At 40.8% G+C, this 23,658-nt stretch overlaps 1 protein-coding gene across 8 annotated transcripts in view; it reads right to left on the bottom strand.

Moving 5' to 3' along the window:
* osbpl9 (oxysterol binding protein-like 9) overlaps positions 1-23,658 on the bottom strand; it is a 46,492-nt gene that overhangs the window by 6,952 nt on the left and 15,882 nt on the right. For 4 of the 8 annotated variants that reach the window (XM_084065676.1, XM_084065677.1, XM_084065679.1 and 1 more), the window contains 12 exons: positions 20,115-20,191; positions 13,246-13,341; positions 11,343-11,390; positions 10,406-10,435; positions 10,254-10,304; positions 8,876-8,914; positions 5,542-5,635; positions 4,786-4,890; positions 3,145-3,304; positions 2,124-2,236; positions 1,742-1,860; positions 53-138 (listed from right to left, as the gene is read on the bottom strand). In XM_084065676.1, coding sequence (XP_083921802.1) covers positions 53-138; positions 1,742-1,860; positions 2,124-2,236; positions 3,145-3,304; positions 4,786-4,890; positions 5,542-5,635; positions 8,876-8,914; positions 10,254-10,304; positions 10,406-10,435; positions 11,343-11,390; positions 13,246-13,341; positions 20,115-20,191 — 1,018 coding nt within the window. Of the gene's footprint in view, positions 1-52; positions 139-1,741; positions 1,861-2,123; positions 2,237-3,144; positions 3,305-4,785; positions 4,891-5,541; positions 5,636-8,875; positions 8,915-10,253; positions 10,305-10,405; positions 10,436-11,342; positions 11,391-13,245; positions 13,342-14,431; positions 14,457-16,588; positions 17,187-20,114; positions 20,192-23,658 lie in introns of those variants that run through there. The other 4 variants (XM_084065678.1, XM_084065680.1, XM_084065683.1 and 1 more) reach the window with 3 other exon arrangements.

The following is a 23,658-nucleotide window of genomic DNA, read 5'->3' as shown; positions in this document are numbered from 1 at the left end:
GAGGCACCAAAGAACCTGTGCTCAAAGAACTGCACTTAAGTGAGTGACATACCTGACAAATAAGTCTGGATGTGCAAAGAAGTCTGCATACATTTCTAATAAAGACCTCCTCTCCAAGATGAAAGTTGGTAAGACCACCTGTGAAAAATTAAGAAATATTATTACACACTACAGAAGATAGATACAAAGAGATTATAAAGTCAAAAGTGTAACCATCTGTAGATGGTTAGCTTAAAACCAAAACAGCAAGATCAAACATAGAAACTGGCAAACAAACTGTACAAATGTACAGTTACCTGCCCATTTGCCAAAGACACAGGTCGACCGGTGTCTTAACACTTAACCCAGGGATGGCAAACTCATTTTAGCTCAGGGGCCACATGGAGGAGGGCCAGAGGGCCAGAGGGCCGGACCGGTACCGGACCGGTAAAATCATGGCATAATAACTAATAATAACAATAACAACAACTTCAGATAGTTTTATTTGTTTACTTTTAGTCTTAGTTAGTACAAGCACATTCTGAAAATGTAAACTTCACAAATAGGGATGGCCAAATGGAGACATTTTATTAACCGTTTACCGTTAGGCCTTACCGATTAATTAATCGATTACCGTTAAGAAAAAAAAATGTGTTTATAAAAAACATTTTATTTCAAAGGGCCAAGTCTACACAGTTTGTTTTGTGTCTCCAGCAGAGTTTCTAGTGTCTCTATCTCTCTCTGGAAGAGGTTGCACATGAACTCTGCAGCCGCACTGAGGCGCTCCAACACAGACAATATCAATACAAAGACGAAGAAGAAGAAGAGGAAAGTGGAAGTTACGTGTGGTTGCAGGTGTAGACTTGGCCAAAAAGCAATTAAAACATTTTTGGGCAAAAAAAAAAAAAAAAAAAAAAACTTTTTTTTTTTTTTTTTAATTTTTGCAAAATCATCTCGCGGGCCGGATTAAACTAGTTAGCGGGCCTGATCCGGCCCGCGGGCCGTATGTTTGACATCCCTGACTTAACCTGTCTGAATTATTTCAGATTTTTTTGCAGTTGTCTGCCAGAGATTTTTCATTGAAATTAAAAAAGTACTCAGGAGCCGAGATACAGATTTTTTAAGTTTTAAGTTAACAAAGTGGATGGGAGTCTAGATCTTCGAAAAATCATATCTCCTTGGTCTTTGGGTCATTTTGTTTTTTTTTTTAAATGGAAAAAATGTTATTTTTTCTTCTAAAAAACACATTTATGCGTTATTGGCAGGCAAGTGATGGATTCAATAGAATGCATATATGCGTGATTGGCAGAAAATGAGTTAATATGCAATTATTTTGCATAATTGTCAAACGTTTCCATGTTGAAGAATGTTCATACATTTTTCAAAAATAGTGGAAATAGCAGATCTACAAGCTCACTATGAGTTTCTAGATGTCCAAAATATGTCCATATTATGTTTTAACAAATGTCCAAAATGGCTATGTCCAAAAATGTTTTAACAAATGTTGAGTATGAAACTGTTAAATATGGCCTATTTTGGCATAGTACATTATTTATTTTGATTATTGGTATCGGTCATCGTCAGTCATTCCTTTAAGTCATCTGTCATATCTGCCCTGTGCAACGTTTGTTTACAAAGCCTAAAGGCCAAACAGAAATGTAATTTCCATGTTCCAATGGAAAAACACAATTAAGTCATTAATCATCAAGTAAAATGTCATGATGGTGACAGCCCTAGACACAGGCATGTGTAGGTGCATTACCTTGGTGAGGTCCATGCCCAGACGGACCTGAGACAACAGGTGCATGATAACGCTTTTGTGCTCTTCCACCGACTCGCACTCGCCAATGTCTTCATGGTCATCATGGCTGTCAAATGGATCTGACAACAACAGCGGACGGCAGGTTACAATCACCTCCAGTGATATCATAAGCCTCACACTCTAGCACTTTCATATCCTAGACAATATTGCTCTGGTTTGAGTGCTATTTGTAAGGATTCACAAACACGCTCCTCTAACCTTTTTAGGCCACCGCTGCCCCAAAATGCATTACCCTTGTGTAGAAAAAGGTGTGTGTGTGTGTGTGTGTGTGTGTGTGTGTGTGTGTGTGTGTGTGTGTGTGTGTGTGTGCATATGCATTTACCTGCATCTGTGGTACCGTTGGACATGGATGAGTTGAGTGATTCATTGGTGTCAGGTCGTTTCAGCACTGTTCCGTCATCGCCAAGTGGCAAATTTGTTGGAGGCCCCAAAGGACTGATAGAAAGAAACAGAGAAAGAGAAATGGAGAGAGAGAATGAGAAAGAGAGAGTGAGTGAGTGAAATTGAATTGAATTGAGTGAGTAGTCAGTGTGGGATGAGAATTTATTTCCATATGTATTAACTTAGTTGAAAACGTATGATTGCATTAGACATGACAGCTTATTCAGTCTATTCTGTGCTTCCTATGCAGTACCTGCCTGCATGATAGAGGTGCTATGCAGTGTAATTGTACAGTAAAATGCTCTGACAGCACATTTGTTTTATACAGTGTAGGGGAGGAAGGGAGATGACAACATACTATTAGATAGACACAGTGTAGTGTGTAGATGGAAGATGCTATGCAGTGGTACAGGAAGGTGTTGCTGATGTATTCTCACTATGCAGTGTTACAGGAATGTGTCACTACACTCACCTGTTCTCTCTTGCTTTTAGTTGTATTTAGCTCTCCCGATCTGTCTTAACTCTGCATTGTTTTTTGCTGTTCTGTGTCAATGCATATTATTTGTTGATATTTCTTTATGCTTTGAATTGCTTTGTTTTCAACCATGCTCAGCACTTTGGTCAGCTTTGGGTCGTTGTAAATGTGCTATACAAATAGTGTTTGATTTGATTGATTTGATTAGATGCAGTGGTACAGAAAGTTGTTACTATACTCACTCTATGCCATAGGGTGAGTATAGTAACACATTCCTGTACCACTGCATACAAGAATGTGTTACTATACTCACTCTATGCAACGGTACAGGGATGTGTTACTATACTCACTGACACGCTGTGCATTGCTAAAGGAAATTGCTCCTATATTCACTCTATGCAGTAGTACAGGACGGTGTTGCTACTGTATATTCTATGCAGTGTATGCTAGTCTATGCAGTGGTACAGGACCTTGTTGCTATACTCACTCTATGCAGTGTTTGGGAGAAGTGTTGCTCTGGGAGAACTCGTCAGCATCATAGAACTCGTCCTCACTAGAGGAGTAGGAGAAATCTGGCACCGAGTGAGAGGGCAGGGTGAGGCGGGAGGGGGAGGGGGCGCCACTACTGGGACCTGACGCACCACTCCCTGACAACAAAAGGGAGGAGGGATGGAGGGGAGAAGAGAGGGAAGGGGACAGTAGGAGGGTTAAAATACAAAGCAATTCTAGCTATTAACTTGACCAATGCAGGCATTCATTCATATCTTGTAGTGCGTTGGTTCTCAAAGTGGTATGGGGGGCCCCCAGGGGTCCTTGGGGTGCACAGCAAAATTAGTTAATATAGCGTTGCTATCATTTTAACGACTTTAGCCATATTTTATACTTTGGCTATTCAAAAATAGCAGATATACAAGCTCATAGCCCGGCACAAAGTATTTTTGAGATGGTGGGTCCGCAGTCAAATACATATTATTTTGGGGGTACTTGACAAGAAAAAGTTTGAGAACCACTGTTGTAGTGTAACAAAACAGTGCAGTCACATCTGGGCATTCAATCACTCTACTTCTCACACAGTACTGTTCAGTCCTCTTTAATAATGCATACTGCCTGTGTTCCACTAGCAGATAGCCTGCCTCCTTAGTGCACAGCGCAGCATTTTAATACAGCTGCCTCAGCAGATATGCAAACAAACAACAACCACTAACCTTATCCTGCTGCATTATTATTATTATTATTTTACCTTAAATGTATTGAGAGCTTATTGAACTTGGAACATGGAACAACTGCTATGTAAGTACATTACATCTGTTCATCTATTTCTTATTATTCCTCTGTCCTCTTTTCCGTACTAATTAGTAAATAATATGTGTTTGGGAAACATGGACATGAATATGGGTAGTGGGTACACAATGTTCTTTCACCCAATTACAGTATATAAGAAACACATGATATTTGTAGTAGTTTTAGCCTTTTAAAATGAACACAGGTGTGTGTAAAATAGAAGTACGTTTAACTATAGGACTGTGGGTTTGAAATGAAGCTACATGAACACTATATGGTAAAAGAAAAGGAAAAAAAAGACTATAGACCTGTGAAATTCATAATGGCCCTGTCCGGTGCTAAGAGACTGGTTGTTGAAAGAAGGCCTGTCACAATAATTACATAATCCTCTGATTGCAATTATTTGAGATAATCACAATTAGTTTGCATAATGATCAGAATCGTTTCCACCAGTATAAGTTAATTTGTTGAAAAAGAGCTGCTCTAAAAACTCACAACCCATCGCGATATGACACGTTGTCAGCTTCTAGATCAGCTTTTTTTAATTTCTTTTTTTAAGTATTAAATTATTAAACATATGGCCTGTACATAGTACATATTTAATTAGAATATTGGTACCGGTCATTGTCAGTCATTTCTTTACGTTTAAGTTATTTGTCATATCTGCCCTGTGAAAGTTGTTTGCAAAGACTAAAAGGCAAACAGAAATGTAATTTTTATTTTCTGTATATGTTCGAATGTTCAAGGCCAAAAACCCAATTTAACCGTTAATCACTATCATTTGTATGACAATTAATCATCAAGTAAAATGTCATGATCGTGAAAAGTAGTTGAAAGGACTTTTCACCTGTGCTGTTTGGTGTTGGGGTCTGTAGGCTGCCCATCACCGTGACGACAGGACCCACAGGCAGCGTAGAGGGCCGAAGGTCTGATTTACACACCTGAGAACAGTCTGTTGAGGACGATAGATAGATAGACCTTTATTGATCCTGCAGGGGAAATTCAGGTGTCATAGCAATACCACAGTTATGAAACACAGGGCAGAATACAGAAGAAAGATACAGCCGATACAACGGTAATAAAAAATAAAGAAAAAGAGTAATCAGGTAATAACACACAGGGTTATGAATAGAGTACCAAAGACCAGGGGAGTTAAGAAGTATGCTACAGAACTCTTGCTTGGCCCTCTGCACATGGACTGCCAAGGGATTCATAAAATAAATGAGTCTCTTTAACACAGTTTAGCAGACTCAGTTCTATAGACCTGAGAAAATGATTAGGACAGACAGAGGTCTAGACCTGTTAATGGGACGATTCTAGAATCCAGTAATCGAAAGATTATTACATCACACTAGTCTTGACACACAGGTTTATGGAAGAATGGATAAACACCAGGGGGTGCTATTTCCAACTGTAAACACCAAACCAGAACACAACAAATTATTTTTAACCTTCCTAAATTAATGTCAGTGTTTATTCATGCCACATTTGTGGGATCTTATAGTCTTATAGATCTCAAGTGACAATACCACATTGTTCACTCGCACACAGCCCACACAGGCTCCCGATTCTATTCGTGTGAAATTAAGTGGATGTGCAATACCTGTGGGTAGTGTGGTCTGTGTTGGCATGGTGGTGTTGACTACAGTGGTATCCAGAGTAGGCTGGTAGATCCCATCCACTGGGTTGATGGTGCTCTGGAGTGAACAAAGAAAAAAACATTGCCATCAAACCCCTTAAAACATCAGGCTTACAGATTAAACCTGACACTACTGCCACAGTAACAACTTTGTGCCACAGCCTACAAGCCACACCAATGTGTTGTCTAAGGAGGGTGAGTAAGTATTGTACTATTCAAAAGTCAAGACGAATAGCTAGAAAAGATGTGCATTGAGGACCCTGATTATATCCTCCAATACTACCAAGGCAGGCCTCTATAAGCTTTCACTGTCAGAGGACAGTCATCAAACCCTGTATATTGATATATACATACTGTACATATCAGTTTCATAACCACGTCAACAACAGGCAGTGAAATGCACCTCCCAGTCAGACTAGCTCGATTACTTTTCACTCTCTCTTTCCTGGAAAAGTGTGGGATTACTAGATTCCATTAAAGATAATCAATAGAGTGCTAGCTCCACAGCTTGACATCATAACATTGGGAACAGCCTACACGGTAATAAACTGTCTGTTGAACTCTGAGGAACCCCGCGACCTGTACCGACTACTGAGATAATTGCAGACATGTCTTTCTGACTCCGAGATTTCCCTGTGGCAAAACATAAATCTGCAGAGACGAGGTGAACCGATGTGACCTGCTCTCATCAACACTTCTATACGTTAACATAGACAAGCAGGCACACAGTAAAAAAACAAAGCAGCCCGTTGCCCTGCTGTAATGGGGTCAACATAAGCATTGATTCAATGATGGGACCTCTGTAAACAATATGATGCAACATCGGAAAACTTATCGACCCCATAGCTATGACAACTCGTTGGCCCTGTTAGGAGTTTTGGTACAACTGCACTTCCAAGCAGTGGATGGATGTGAGACTATGCCAACAGGATTTATTATCAACATTAAATAACCATATTGACCAATTTTCAGCATATTTTTCAATTGAAAATCAACTATTCTCAGCAACTGACAGGGATAACAAAGCATTAATTAGGCTTACCACTGACTGTGCTAGAAAAAGCATTCTCACTTACTTATATTTAAGCAGATATTAATATACACACTACTATGTCACATTTAGGCTGTTATAACATTGTAAGATTGATTTTATCCCTTGTTTATGCAGGTGTGTATTAAGTCATCTCAGATCAATGAGATTAAACAGAGAAGACAGTCAGTCAGAAAAAGGATAAGAACAGACTCCTCAATCTGGTCCTGACTGACACGATGCTGGAAGGTCATGCAACAATAGCCATAGAAATACCAAGGTGAGATCCTAGAAACCAGCCAAAGGGCAGCAAACCTGCAGAACCCTGTGACTGAAACGTGATCAGCATGCTGTGTGAAAGATGAAGACGAGCAAAGAAGAATAGGAATGACGTGAGAAAGTCATGTAGTATGATCGCCCGGCAGTAAGACAGTTTCCAGCAGCGCCAGCTGGCCCTCCCTGAGGGACATATAGAATGAAACATCTAACAATCAAATGTGACAAATGAGCAATGATTTAATTTGAGGCTTAAGTATCTGTTTGTGTGCCCAGGGAAACTGTCATAACGTCGTGACGATCACCAGAGATAAATATGATTAGAGGTGGGAAAGAACATGCAGTGACTTGGTGCAAAATCTCAGGCTCAGAAGAAAGTGTGGGGTACGATGTCTTTCAACTTTTCCATTTATCCCCCCCCTACCCACCCACTCTCCTTTCTTCCATCTCCTCTACCCACCTTCCTCATATTCACATGCCTCGAGGAAAGTAAGACAATGGCTCCTGATTATAGCCAATTAGAGGACTGTTGCATTGTCATGGTGGGACCAGAGAGAAGGTTGATTAAACCAATAGCAGGAGAGCGATGACGCAGGACAGAGGGAATGGGATTCAGCTTTTAGACCGCTGTAAGCAATGGTTAGCAATGGTTACTGACCAACGGATTTACTTTACTGAATGTAATATTAATGCAACAATTAACTAGAATAACACAGGGGACCTGGGCCACTTAGGGTACGTACATACAGTACATTATCAGGACCGACAAGTATCCACTGAAATGACATGTGCTTGTTTTAAGTAATTGTTTCCTAATGACCACACACATCGAAACCAATCCCATCGGTACCACTGCACTTGACACGACCACTCAAGCACACCACCCATTTGAAAACTTGAGGTCTACTAATAACTATAAGGTCAGCGACTCAGCGGTGACTTCACTCTAATGTCTGCACTGTGGGGCGGCCGTAGCCGAGTGGTTAACGAGGCCGTCTGGGAATCGACCCGTGGCTCATCGACACCGTCTATGTGTCGAACCCCTAGCAGCTCCCCCTGTGTGCACATCTGAGCCATCTGAGCAGTCATCTGCTGGGTGAAGCAGTAAAAGTAATGTCCCCTTTCTGTGGGGACCAGAAAATATTCCCTTTCGGCTTAAAAGCAAAGTGTGACCTTGCACACACAAGCCATACATTTATCTGGCAAGATGCATGTCGCTAGAAGGCTACATTATGCGAAGCACACGTGTAGTTGAATGTGAGCCATATAGCTTATGGTCCTATTAATACTACATAATACTAATGGCAGTGAGATTATGTCTGCTGTATAAGAGCTCTGGGGGCCTAAGTTGCTCTGACCCTGTGGGATTCCTGCTTCACGTTATGTTAAAAGCAGGAGGCTAGTGGGCTCTGTAAACAGCTCTCTGGATGGCCTGACATCTATAAGTCCTTGATGGTTCAATAATAATCAGCCCTCATTGTACATGGATAAATCAATGGTGAAATTAGATGACTCTAATTATGTAGGTGTACGTGTTCTGTAACACGTGCTCCCACACAAACGCCTCAGTGTTAATTTATACATTTGTAACTCTGAATGTAACTAAATTGACCCTTACAGGTCTATTTGGTTACATTTGTACACTCTCAGAGTAAAAATTAATGATCTATTCTGCAACAAGCACATGCACATTCTGGCCAATACATACAGCACACACAGACTGTGTGATGTACATTAGAGAACCACTCCCAGTTAGTGAAATTACAAGGCCGAGTTGAAAAGAAGGAAACATTTGATTAAAAAAGGGGGTAGTGGTGGCAGAAGAGAGAGGCGGACTACAGATAATGCTTATCACCAAATTAGATGGCATGCACTAAACTAATAAACGTCTGATTGATCTCCTTTTCAACAGTGGAGAGTCAATTAAAGCAGAAAAGGACAGAGGTTTGGTTGATTCCAGCTGTTTTCATAGGCAGAGAACGTCAAACTTACTATAAGTCCGTTTGCGTGTTGCTGTTCGTTACTTTGATCCTTAAAATTTTGAGAAGAAAATGTTAGGCTTTTTTTGTAAAGGACGGTTCATCTCTTAACTCATAACGGTGCTACCAGCTTATGCACATACTCTCAAACATTGTAAGACCTTTTGAAAGCCAACAGGAAAGTGAAAACCACATTCCAAACTTCAGAGTCAAGAATGCCATTGAGGTCTACCCCTCTCTGGAACATAAAACACTTCAATTCATTCATTAGTAATATGCAGCCAATAACCCAGCCAGTGTGGCATTTCTTTCATCACATAGCAAAATCCACAAGTTCCATCAGAATATAAATACAAGCAGAATATTTATAATTATACATATTATATATTATATAACAAAATAACCCCAGTCTCTCATATTCATTGGTAGTGGAGTTTTTTTGGTGTGTGGAGGTTTTCTTTAAAGCTACAATCCGTAGGACTTATGTCTCACACAATGCAGAGAGCAAAAGGCAACAATGTCTGAACTAGGATAAAGATGGCAGCGGATCTAGTGTTCAATCCGGTGCACCGTATGCTTCAAATAACACTGTCAATTAGTTGGTGTCTGACTCCTACCGGACACCAGGCTCTAAATTTAGCAATGGAGGAGTAGGGAGACCACATTCAATCATTGTACTATATTGTTATATTGTTTTAATATTCAAACAGGGTTTCCGGCAGTCCATTTCTGAAATGAACTTCAAAAAAGAAATTGTGCGTGTGCACACAATTTCGGCGCGCCCGCGCACATGACTCTCCCCAGCCATAGCACCGGGCCTAACTTTTTTCCTGCAGGAAACCCTGTCAAAGCATACTTATTTACACGCACATCGACGGTGGGTCCTGGGTCAATGAAACTAATATGAAAGGAGGTAGAGCCCGCACACCAATTTCCAGGTAAAGGATTTACTTTATTATTTGCGACAACGTTTCGGGTCAGTATCCTGATACTGACCTGATGAAGATCCTGTGAGATCGAAACGTTGTCGCAAGTAATATATTACCATACAGATTGGTTAAAATTATATTTTATCAATTAAAGTCCTGGATTGTAACTTTAAACAAAGCCAAAGGTTTCACCTAACCACCACATAAAGCAGAAATGATTGCACCACTTCCTCTCACTTCCTCTGAAAGTAATGGATGGGACATGTGATGAAATGAATACTGGGCCCCACCCATAACCCTCATCAACCACCAGCCCATCAAAGAAGCTAGCTGCTTCAAGTTGGGGAGTTTACACAGATGTTAACATACAGTGCACACAGTGGCATGACCTCACAAGCATGGTGCAATGGAAGTGCCAACATCAAACAGGCAAAATGAAGCATAGTCTGATCATGCGTTTACCTTGGCAATTTGCAGCAATACAATACAGTGTTTGATGGACTCTACCATACTCTGAAAAAAAGAAAAGAGGAAGATGAGTTACACACCCATGCACACTCAGAATTAGGAAAAATGTAACAGGCTTTAAACGTTTTTAAAAGGTTTCAACTTACACAAGTGGTCTCCTTCAAATTTTCAATTTTCTAAAGAAAAACAGAAAAAAAGATAAAACATGTTTTCATTTCTGATTAGGCTACATATATGGAATTTATCTCACAACATCAATGGTTACAATATACAATTTGGGCAAGATAAGAACCCTAGTAAACAACGACTAATTTGTCACATAAATAAATAAACTAGGATACCAGGTAAACATCAGCGCCACAGTCCAGTTCAGCACTATTTCTTTCTAAGTCAAGGAGGAAGTCACACAGCAGCTAAGTGTGAAAAAACACAGTTGCCTCCTCTGACACACTAACCGTGAAACTGAAGGGTTCACAGAAACAGAAGAATGCCTGACAAGGAACTGGATAGGCTGAGCCGCTGAAGTGATATTAAGCACACCAGAAAAGAAGAAGTGCAAATAGGATGTTCAAGTCAAAATGTGAAATTCTAGGTTTGTTTTTCTTTCCCCCTCACAATTTCACATCATCCAATAGCATCCTGGGAATGATGAGCATGCAAGAATAATAATTTCACCCACTTTTTCACCTGTAAACATGTGATGTGACAATAAAGTAGTTGAAGTTGATGCTCACTTACAACATCTCTTTCTTACTGTAAAAGACTCATTTAAATGAGTGGGTATGACCTTGGTCTATACAGCACACTGTAAAATCCTTAGTGTTCTTTTAATATTAACACCAGAATAAGCAGGGGGGAGACTATGTTATCATAAGGTGTGAAGTAGGAAATCCTGTGTTAATTCATTTCTGAGTATACAAATGAATAAATTAACGCTAAAGATTTTACAGCATATTAGATACATGACGCTATCTGTTATGGTGCTATCTGTTATCTCCCTGCTGTCAGCCAGCTGTCAGCCATTGTTAGACCAAAAGACCACAGGACCAATACAAGGACAAGATCAGGAGTGGTGCTACTCACTCTGCGTGACTCATCCTCCTTACAGTCCTTGATCTTCTCATCAAAGAGCTGTGACACAGATAGAGAGAGGGAGAGAGAGAGGGAGTGAGAGGGAGAGGGAGGGAGGGAGGGAGAGAGAGAGAGAGAGAGAACAAGAGAAGAGTCGAAAAAATGATAAAGGTGAGATGGAATATGAGCTGCTGATGGGCAGGAAGGGAGAGGCCGTGAAACATGCATTCAAAATGATGTGCGGACAGCAACGTGGCTTGAGATCATGTGCTGGCAATTACTGAGCTTATTCTTACCCAGGAGATAGACACAGAATGAGAAGGAGCAGCCATTCAGATTAGTCACGTTTGTTTTCCTGATGTGTACTTCATGTACTAACATCCGTTGTAAAAGTGAATGTGTAAATCTGCATGTTATTGGTATGGCACCTCTACCATTATCAGATGGTGGCCAATGGGAATGGACGGAAAGATGAAAGGAATGAGATCATACAATACTAGAAAAGGTTCACGGTTTCAGCCTGAATGTGTCAAGATGCATGTGGTGCTGATGCCGATAGGTCTAAAGGTTTATGGTTAACCACATTAACCCTGACGTCACTCTTTTTACTTTTTTTTTTACTTTCCAATTTTTTTCAAGATTTTGAAACATTTTTCACTATTTCAAAAAGTATAAAATAGGGCTTAAGTCAGGGGTGGGCAGCATTTATTTCCAGAGGGCCACACTATCTTCGATAAAATGAGTGAAGGGCCACACATTCATTGTACAATTGAATTGAAACTTGAAACACATACTGTAAGTGCTGAATGATGTTGAAACTGCATGAATTTGGTAGACATGCCAGACTACATTAGAATAAGGTCCTTGCTTTCACAACAACAATGTTCATCAACAAAATGTTGATCTTTCTCTTTCTTTTTGTATCACTCTGGTGTACTCTGTACGAGGTTACAATGAATAGATCACATGAAACAATCCACGTCAATGCCGTATCTTATCTTATCTGATATGCACCTCTCCATAGGTCACTGATAAAACACATTGCATTCACATCGCATTCATTATATGATGAACTCACAGCAGACTGTTTCACTGTTACATTGTAAACATAAAACATTTGAGTACATACGGATGGAGGAATGCAGGTATGTACTCAAATGGCAAATATGAATTAATATTAATTGGAGTTTAATTAATTTGTCTCAAAACCCGTAACATATGGCAGCCTTTTAAAATGTAGATATTTTTAAAAAAAAATTGGGGGGGGGGGCATTTCTTTTTTTTTTATGACTTGGCGGGCCGGATTGAGATGGTCAAAGGGCCGGGTCCGGCCCCCGGGCCGTATGTTGCCCATGTGTGGCTTAAGTGATTGACTCAACTTCCATAGTACCATTATTACTTAGCCTGAAAAGTGTTAGAAATGTAAACAAGGTATGCCCTGATGGTATGCCCTGATCATGGAGTTTACAAACTGAAAGTATCTGCCCTGATCATGGAGTTTACAAACTGAAAGTATCTGCCCTGATCATGGGAGTTTACAAACTGAAAGTATCTGCCCTGATCATGGGAGTTTACAAACTGAAAGTATCTGCTCTGATCATGGGAGTTTACAAACTGAAAGTATCTGCCCTGATCATGGAGTTTACAAACTGAAAGTATCTGCCCTGATCATGGAGTTTACAAACTGAAAGTAGCTGCTCTGATCATGTAGTTTACAAACTGAAAGTATCCGCTTTGAACATGGAGTTTACAAACTGCATATATTAAAACAACAATCAAAATTGCAAAACACTTAACTAAACTCTGGCACCAATGTAGCGGAGAGCCAGATAAAAAAAAGAAAAGAAAAAAAAAGACGTGACAAACTGCTTGTGTCAGCTGTGAAGTCACGTGCACAGTTAAACATTTGTCTCACCTTTAACTGGTCGATCAAAATCTGCAAGTAGGCGTCAGCTTCGGCAAGCTTCTTGTCAAAGTCTTGAACGCTAGGGACAAATCCAGTCTCTGCCTCCTGGAGATGGAGAGAAACAAAATGCCAGAATGTTACCACACACCCCCGTTGCATTTGTCACTATCCAAATAAAAGATAATCTTGTCTTATCTAAAACCACAAGAAAAGGATAACGGTGGTGGAACTCAAAACTAAACAAATACAATCCAGATGGAAGAATTTATGTGACAGACATGTCAGAAATGGTGTGTTTTTTTTCCCATACGGAGGATATACATAGACCTGTCCATTCGTCTGTTAACTCCTAGCCGGGTAGGCTTTAAAACTGTTACACAAAATGGTGGACAGAAACATCAACAGTTTAGGAGAATCTTCCAGCAAAGCACTGTAGCAGGGGCTAATATGAATAGTTCAACTAGCATTGTTTAAAGGCTAGCCTACATAAAAGGACAGGTCTGCCTGCCTGCCTGACTAGAGGTCAGCGCATTTCAGGCTTCAGCACAACTGAATCAAGAAAGCCTTGGCTAAAGAGAATTAACACAGTAAAAGAGAACCATTGGACATTCTTCACATGAGAGAAAGGGGGTTTTGTCCATTCTGTCAATTAGTTAACCTTATATAAGCTCTATCCAAAAACAGCTGCCCAAACACACGCACACAAAACAATATTTTCTACAGTTTTATGTAAAGCACTTTCTAACTTTGTTATGATATGTGCTACATAATGTTATTATTCCGGTTACAGATACTAGGGTATTGCCTGTACAGACATCTGTCATCATTTACAGCTTACAGTTTAGCCATTTAGCAGATGCTCTTATTCAGAGCAACTTACACAAATTTCGTAAGTTGCTCTGAATAAGAGCATCTGCTAAATGGCTAAATGCTAAATAGTACTTCCCTTAAAGAAAATATCCGACAATAAGCAAAAGCAACCCCTACATACTGTACAGCAAGACGTTAAAGGCATCAAAGTATCTACCGGCAAAGCCAGGGTTAACAGTTCTCACTTCTCACTGCACAACAGTGACTAAAGTACAACATAAAATATCACTGCAGAAATTGGAAAAGCAGAGAGAATGCTGCAAGGTACAGCAGATGACTGCAATCAGCTAATGCCTGGTTGGGTTTGAAACCGAGACCACTTAACCTTTCTGAGCGCTACTGCTTCTTTGGCTTTACCACGGTGGGGAGTCATGCTGTGTCTTGAGGTGGAAGGGTTCTTTCTCCCGAGTGAAGTTGCTCTCATAGGGATGTGAAGAAAAGCCATCAACAAACGAAACTACCCCGGCAACAGCAGTTTATAACAGTGGAAGGTTGGTAACTTTATAGAGAACAAAGTCTAAATTAGCTTACTGACTGACAAGCCGAATGGTCTAAACTTCCTCTAAGGATCAAAGGTGCTCTTTGCTTTCATTGTCAGTGTGAATGCAGTACAGGCCTACAGCTGGGCGCTCAGGTGCCTGAGCAAAAGAAAATCAAAGAAGCAAACAAAATACAGCTGATGTAGAAAGCAGTATTGGCCTACGTGTGCATGTCTTGGGTGAGAGAGTGTGTGTGTGTGTTATATATATCTCAAATTAACCTGCGCAACAACAATGTCATAAAACCATCCTTCAGCCAATCGTGTCCAAAGACAGTGAATTAAATGGATGAAATTTGCACCGGCAAGAATCCTGCAAATCGTCCGCACTCTTCTAGCTTGGGATATGCATTGTCATTGTGATACAATCTAGCTAGCCCGAGAACATTAAGATTTGTCCTGTCGGAGGGTAGATTACTCTTCCCAGGATTGGTTTTCACACTGAAACTGCAGTGTATAGAGGTTTGGTTGGTGTTAGTGCCGGCCGGGGTGCCAGTCAGAGGCCCAGTCTGACAACAAATGTTTAAATCATAATAAACCAACCACCGTACAAGGGACTGACCATATCATATTTCAACCCCTAACAAACAGTAAACACACAATACCATAAATATAAGAAAAGACAAACACCTGCAAATAAAACAAGCATTGATATACATACAGCAGGACAGAGCTGCACTTTTGGAATTGGCTATAATTCTAAACTTCAGACAGAACCTGACTCATGTTCACACAGCAGCACACATCTGTATTCATATGGCACTTCAAAACAACACTGCAAGCACAGTTACTCAAAGACATCTACTGTACTTATAAGATTATTTGTTGTGTATATATACACACACTGTATAGATGACATTTTGTGTATATATACACTGTATAGATGACTGTGGTTGTGCTCCGCTGCTGCACTGGCACTTGTACACACCAACATGTTTGATACCTGCCGCTAAGTGATGTCTCACCTACACAAGAGACAATGATTCTATTCTGCTGCAATCCACTTGCACTAGAAACATATCTGCCTCATTTATTGCTATTCTAACCTTGAACAAGACTATTTCTACATCTACTGCCATATCTAACTACCTAATTTTATAGCTATGTTTAAACATGCAACTTATGTATAGGTTTGACATTGCTCGTATTATATCAGGAACATTTGACATAACCGACTTGTTTTCCTTGTTTCTTTCTTTATCTATTCTTTACCCCTTTCTTGAAGCGGCAAATATTGGGAGCTTGTACAACCTATTATTTCACCCGCTTTGTTTACACCTGTAAACCTGTGAAAGTTGCATCATTATTGTGTTCAGGAGACTTTAATGGTTGAAGACAAACCATTACAGATCATGTGGAGTCCCAAAATCACAGAAGGATGATGACATTGGCATGGTTAAAGGTAGTCAAGTTGACAACAAAGGGGTGAACAGAAAGCATCCCTGTTATTATGTAGCTAACGGTATGACTCTTATGTCAACATCTGTGACACAGAAGTTATTTTTCCGGCCGCCCAGACTAACTTGGAAACAGAACGTCAGAGAACGGGTGTGGGTTAAAAACAGTCACTCTGTCACATTTTCCTGACCCTCCCTTCTTTACTGAAACAGCCCAAACCAGTGATATGTCTACACTCGTACGCTTGGACACTTTGTCCAGTATACTGTGTCAATGGTAGAGGGAGTGTGGATTTTTAAAGACACTTGCTAAGTTTCACAAACACATAATGCTCACATACCCACCACACGACTCACCACCCTCCTTCAAACAACACAAGTACTTTTTACCCCCACCTTCCTTTCTATTTGTCTTTCCATGCGGTGTGACCCACTTTAGAACGCCGCTGTCCCAGCGGTGCGCAGCAGCCGTTATGTTCTCCCAGCGACGGTGGTGCAGTGGTGTCAGTGAGTGTGTGTGTTGTGTGTGTGTGTGTGTTTTACTCACAATGCGCTTTGCTCGGATGGACATGCCTCATTGAGCTTTGCCTCTGTATCCAGCCAGGCCGAGCCCCTGAGCTTGACACTGGATCTTCCCCTCTTTCTCTGCCTCTTGTGTTCTTTGCTTTTCCCTGCCCTACAGCGACCAAATACGCGCTGTGCTGCCACTTTCTAACTCCTCTCTTCCTTCCTCCCCAACGGAGACAGAGAGTGACTATCAAACCCTACTCGTTTTCCTATCCGCGGTCTGCTGATATAATCCGACACCAACCAAAGCAAAGCATTCAGATTGAAAGCTAGCTGGCTAGCTTGGTCTGGCTAAAAGTATTCTCTCACAGCAGCATCAGCTGAGCATTGGTATGAGGGTAGACGAAGCCCAGCTAATCCTGGACCCTCCCCTGGCAGGAAACGCGCACTTCCTCTCACGCAGGCAGAGTGGGGAGGAAAAAAAACACAAAGCAGCAGCCAGTGCTGACATCAACAGCTGCCCTGATAGGCTGAAACATACAGGGCAGATGTCTGGCTTGGTGGAGTAAGCAGTAGTTTCATTGGCTACTGTGGTCATATGATGCCATGACAGCAGTATGCTAATGTACTGTACATTGTGCGTCTGTGTGTTTATAATTGCAAGCAGCCAGACACACGCAGCCTGTCAGCAAGATTTGTTACAAGGGGGAACGAAAGAAGAGGGGGGTGAGATGAAAGGGTCGGCTATGCAAAGGGGAAGGGAACATTTTGAGAATGAGAGAGGAAGACTAGAGCTAGATGCAGTAAGGGATGAAAGGGAGAGGTGGGAGGCTTGGTTAGAGAAGGAGAGCAGAACATAAGGTAGCAATAACAACTGGAGGGGGAGAGGAGTGGGGGCCATGGGAACGGCTCTGGGCACGCTCAGTCCTTAACACCAGTCATGCTCTGAAACACTAACTATAGGAGACTAAATATCAAACATGTTGCCGCTCTTCAGAACTAATCAAAAATATATTTGAATAAAGACAATTTTGAGCACAAGATCAAGGACAAGTCAGTAGGATGGAAGAAACAAAAATGCCAATCCACCAAAAAATAAAATAATTATAGGCTTTATCACCGGCAAACCCAAGTCCATCATTCTCACCACCCTCCCTTGTATCACTGCACAGCTGCAGCAGCCAATGAAGGACGCTCATGTTACCAGGTTCACATTCACTTCCTTTCATGAAATGATGTGTCCTAAACCATGACTGGCGTGCTGACCGCTGGCCACAGGGATCAGATTATTTCTACAGGAAAGGGAGTCACATAGATGCTAGAATGAAATGATAGTGAAAATAATACTTGAGCATGAGTAGTTGTTATAGAGCTATCATTATGGATGTATGGTGATTTATAAAGCATAGAAATGCAATAGATAGGTCTAGTTTTATGGTGGGGTAAAATACAAAATCCGAGAAATCGGTGGACAGGCAATACCTGTGTAACATGTTGTGTGAGCCAGTAGATCTAATTTTTTATTTTGACAATTTTTGAAAATGTCCACCAATAATGACATGCCCAAAATATGGACGTCAGTTTGAAAGTTGTTAAGTCTGTGGGTTTTATAATATCTAACCAGTGAATATTAACAAGAGATTGTGACTAAATAATAAGTTCCACTGGAACACAGTTTCTTTATCCATTTCTTGAAAAGTAACCGTTTTGATTTTGGACTCGACAGCGATGATATAATACTGCCGGTACGAGACGTTTTTCCCTGATACATTAACATGTATGATAAGCTGGTGTTTAAGCGCTGTATTAACATGCTCACATGGATGGCAAATAGAAAGGGATGTCAAATAAAGTAGCCAAATAAACAGATGGCAAGTGGAAACGACTATTTGCAGACAGCAGATAAAGCACAAGGTTACCAAGCTGACGCAAGTCAACATCTGTGTTCCTAAACATGTCTTTCCTGAAACATTAATCACAACACCCCATTTGATACTTTTCAGTGCCTCTACTTTGCTTCTAGAGGAAAATAATATGAAATGCATACACACACACAGACACATGGTGAGATGGGTGAAGGGCAAACTTAGCCTGGCGTAGCTAGACTATATCACTGCGTGGAGTCTGGTGCTTCTATGAGGCTATGAGGCTCCTATTTTCCCAAGGGGCGGGATCAAAACAATGGCTCTGGACGCAACTGGTTAGATCACACATGGGCAACATACGGCCCGGGGGCCGGACCCGGCCCTTTGACCATCTCAATCCGGCCCGCCAAGTCATAAAAAAAAAAAACTGCCCCCCCACCCCATTTTTTTTAAAAATATCTACATTTTAAAAGGGTGCCATATGTTACGGGTTTTGAGACAAATTAATTAAACTCCAATTAATATTAATTCATATTTGCCATTTGAGTACATACCTGCATTCCTCCATCCGTATGTACTCAAATGTTTTATGTTTACAATGTAACAGTGAAACAGTCTGCTGTGAGTTCATCATATAATGAATGCGATGTGAATGCAATGTGTTTTATCAGTGACCTATGGAGAGGTGCATAATGCATATCAGATAAGATAAGATACGGCATTGACGTGGATTGTTTCATGTGATCTATTCATTGTAATCTCGTACAGAGTACACCAGAGTGATACAAAAAGAAAGAGAAAGATCAACATTTTGTTGATGAACATTGTTGTTGTGAAAGCAAGGACCTTATTCTAATGTAGTCTGGCATGTCTACCAAATTCATGCAGTTTCAACATCCTTCAGCACTTACAGTATGTGTTTCAAGTTTCAATTCAATTGTACAATGAATGTGTGGCCCTTCACTCATTTTATCGAAGTCAGTGTGGCCCTCTGGAAATAAATGCTGCCCACCCCTGGGTTAGATCTACAACCAACTACCAACTACAGTCTCCCATATTTGAATACTGGGCCCTGATTGGTCACCCCAAACTTCGGGAGCAGGAACTGGGTTCACAACGGAGCGGTGCCAGACCCAAATCGCAGAGGGCAATTTTATTTTTTGTACTGTCCGATTCATCTGTTTCCAGGCTAGGGCAAACTAGGGTGTTTTACCATGAGCTAGGACCATCACAATCATGACATTTTAGTTGATTAATTAGCATAAAAAATATTTGATTAAGGATTTAATTTGTAAACAAAAATTGCACAGGGCAGAACTTAAATATATAAAGCCCTGACTGACAATGACTGGTACCAATAATAATCAAACAGCCAAAAGAAGCCATATCCTTAATAAGTACTTTCCAAAAAAGAAAAGAGAATGCATCGCATTGTAGATCTGTTTTCGAAAATGTTAATATATTTCAATATCTGTGATAATTTGGCGTCCCCTATTAGCGAAAAACAGGGATGTCGGGTTGAAAGTAGTTAAAAGGTGCGTGGACAACAATGCGTAAATAATGATGGAAATATGAAATTCCTGTTCATTTCATCCAGCTGTCTTCATACAGATGAATGGAAACGATTCTGCAAAAATAATTGTGATTGGGTAGAATAGTTGCAATCAGGAGGATATTATGCAATAGTTGTGACAGGCCTACCCTGAGCTGGAGGGTGTGACGGAGGATAGTCCCCTCTAAGGCGTGGATCCACTTCTCTCGCTCGTCTGCATCTCGGGCTGAGGGCACAAACACAAAACACACACCTGGTGAGCCACGTTGTAAACTGGCAGGCAGCCACCATCAGGAGAGAAGTCTTCCTATCATAGGAAAAGGAAAGATCAGCAGCTCATGATGTTCACCCACTATTTTTTTTAAATATATATAAACTTGTGATGAGACAACAAAGTGCAGTTTTGAGTTGAGGTTCTTCTTGTACTATTTATATTACTATTGTTGGCATCCAAGCCTTGCAGCAGACAAACTCATACACTGGTTTCCCAGGTAACCTATTCTTCAGGACTTTACGGAGTCATAACCAGAATACCCACAGGCAATTTTACAAATAAAGCAACGGTTACTATAACTACGTGTGATTATTAGGCCGTCTTGTCTTGTTAGTTTAGCTGGCTACCGATCAAGGAAAGCGCACTCTTGAGCAATAAAAACCTGAAATTGGTACAACATCCATTACAGGAGGAGGTTACTCTGTGAAGCTTGGAAGAAAATCTCTTGATTTAATTAAACAAACATAAAAAAAAGGAAGGGGAAAAAAAGCCATTCTTCCACATTGTTCCATGGAGAAATCCTTTGCAGGGCATAGGAGTTGAAAAACAAACTTTTGAGGAGTGAGGTTGGATAAGACAGCTATAGCCACTGTTGCCAGGTTCCCAACCTGCAGGCTGCACTAGGGTTGGTGTTCAACACAGGCAGGGCAAGACTGGGCTGGGCTGCACCCTGACAGTAAAGACGAAGAACAAACACAGGCTGCCAGTGATATCAAACGGATATTAAACACCAGACCATCCGCCTTGGACAGCTACAGTACACACAGTGGTGGAAAAAGTACACATTTTTTACTTAAGTAAAAGTATCAATACCGCAATGTAGATATACTCTGTTAAGTAAATGTCAGGAATTCAAAATTTACTTGTACAAAAAAGTACAAAAGTATTGGTATCAAAATGTACTCAAAGTAGAAAGTACTCATTATGCAGAATGTCCCATTTCCCAACTTTTCAAACGTATAAAATCTTTTGAAAATAGCCGATCTACAAGCTCACAAAGCGTTGCGGTGCAACGCTTGTAGATCGGCTATTTTCAAATGCCCGTGGCATAGTAGCTGCAGACATACTGGTGGGGGGTAATGTTAAGACTTGTTGCTTGTTGACTTAAGCACAGCACTTGAGTAAATGTACTTAGTTACTTTACACCACTGCATACCCACTTGTATGCAGTGGTGAAATGAAAGAGGCACACATCCATCTCTCCAACACGCACACATAAAGTAGCAATATTTTGTCCAATGCAACGAGACTGACAGAGACCCGATTTTGAATTCAGGCCATCATACCATAACTGTCAACTCTCATGCGCACGAGCGCTCGGGTGGCGTGGTGGTAAAGTGCCTGCCCACCACTGCGGAGGCTGTGGGTTAACCCAGGGGTCTTCAACCTTTTCAGGCCAAGGACCCCCTAGCTGAGAGTTTTCTGAAAAACTTCCCCAAAAATTACAAAAAAAGTATGTTGCTATATACTGTACATAGCAACAACAACCACCCCAAAAGGGGTTCCCGTCATGAAAAGTATAGTTACAAATAGGGGTTCCCGCCCTAAATGGGTTAAAATCCACCCTGGTGCATCTGGCTTTGTCGAGCGTCTTCTACAGGAACACAATTTTGACCCGTGTTCGGGGGGGGGGAAGCCTTTGTTTGCCAACAGATAAATTGCTTAAAAATAAAATATACCAAATCTAAAAATGTTCATGTAGGAATGTTGTAAGTCGACTTTGTAACAAAAAAGACGATGATAGGCTAAACACACTGTAAAATTGTACAGTGAAAAAAATATGAACAATATCAACAGGTCTATAAGTTATGCTATAAGTTATGCTATTAAATCTGCGAACTGACTGTATGGCATGCAGTGCCAGAGTCATTTTTCATTGAGCTTGGAACAGACTGTAGAGGAGATGAATGGCTGGGCTGGTGAAACGCTAAGCAGCACCACCGCAAAGAAGCTTTTAAAGACATTAAAGGCAGCAGGGGCTCGCGCCAATCCACTCAGCCAGTTCACTCACTCCCCTTTCTCTCTCCTCTTCTCTAAGTTTCACCAACTCTCCAGAGGAAAAGATTACTACAGCTAATGCGGTGTACTGTAGGTATATTCATGACAGCCTAGCTCCACTCCACCTAACAAAAAACAAGCAAAACAGTGCCCTTATAGACTGTATGCATCACAAAGACTCATATCGCAAGGCTAATCTTTGCCCTGGCCTGTGGATCACATGATGCATGGCCTATTTACTTCTAAGGTAGGTGTTAGCAGCTAGCCAGCTATGTCCCACACCCCCATGATATTTTCGTTGCAAAACAAATGTCTACGGCTATCCAGCCATCTAGGCACACAGCCATCCAAGCAGTCACATGAGGGGACACACATGATGATAAGAGGTCACCTGACACAACCCCCAGTCCGACACTAGAGCATTTACCTTGATACAGCAATTCACACTCTTGGGGGAAATGAATTCATGTGAACGTTCCCAGGGGGAAGGAGATAGAAAGACTCAGTCTCATCACAAACGTTATTGTAGTTAAAGGGGGTATTACTGTAAGATATTTCTTCATTAAAATAAGTGTTCTCTATATTCCAATTATTGGCGTGTTGGGTACAATATAACGTTTGAAACATCGTTCTTCACTGTTCACACCAAAGAAAGGTAGACCATAACACTTTATTTCCTCATTTACAGCTGGATTAGTAACTTAGTTTTATGGTTATTAGTCTGCTTCTGTGTAGTGTGTACGTGTATGTGTGTGTGTGCGTGCGTGTGGTACAGCCCTTGTCATTTAAATCGGCCGTCTCGGTATGATTGGAATTATTAATTAATAATTGCGGTGCAGCTGAATATAAGTGACATAGTGATGTTTTAAATTGCAGCCACAAGTTATCAAAATAATGCAAATGCAGCTACAGTCAAAACACACACACACACACACACACACACACACACACACACACACACACACACACACACACACACACACACACACACACACACACACACACACACACACACACACACACACACACACACACACACACACACACACAGTCCGTAAATACACAATATTTTTTTAGTGCAACATCTTGAAGTATTCAAAATACAAATTAACTGTTTAGTGTAAATGAAATACCATCATGTGATAAATGACATGGTATCAGATTGGCATAGACTGGCATACTCGCTGATACCAGCATTTTAGGCAGTATTGGCAGCTTTTCCGATACTGGTATCAGTGTCAGATTGAACAACTCTTAATACCGCCTATGCCACCACTGTCCGTAATCCATCACGCGCCTACTTTCACCATGATGGAATACACTATATCCATCCTATGCAAATAGATATTAGAGTAGAGTAGGCCTATATCATCATTATCATCATCATTATAATCCTGGTACAAAGTAGTGCAACAAATGTG

Source organism: Gymnoscopelus microlampas, assembly GCF_963454915.1.
Source record: "Gymnoscopelus microlampas genome assembly, chromosome: 9".
In the NCBI taxonomy this organism is placed as follows: Eukaryota; Metazoa; Chordata; class Actinopteri; order Myctophiformes; family Myctophidae; genus Gymnoscopelus; species Gymnoscopelus microlampas.
This window is presented reverse-complemented; position numbering and strand designations above follow the sequence as displayed.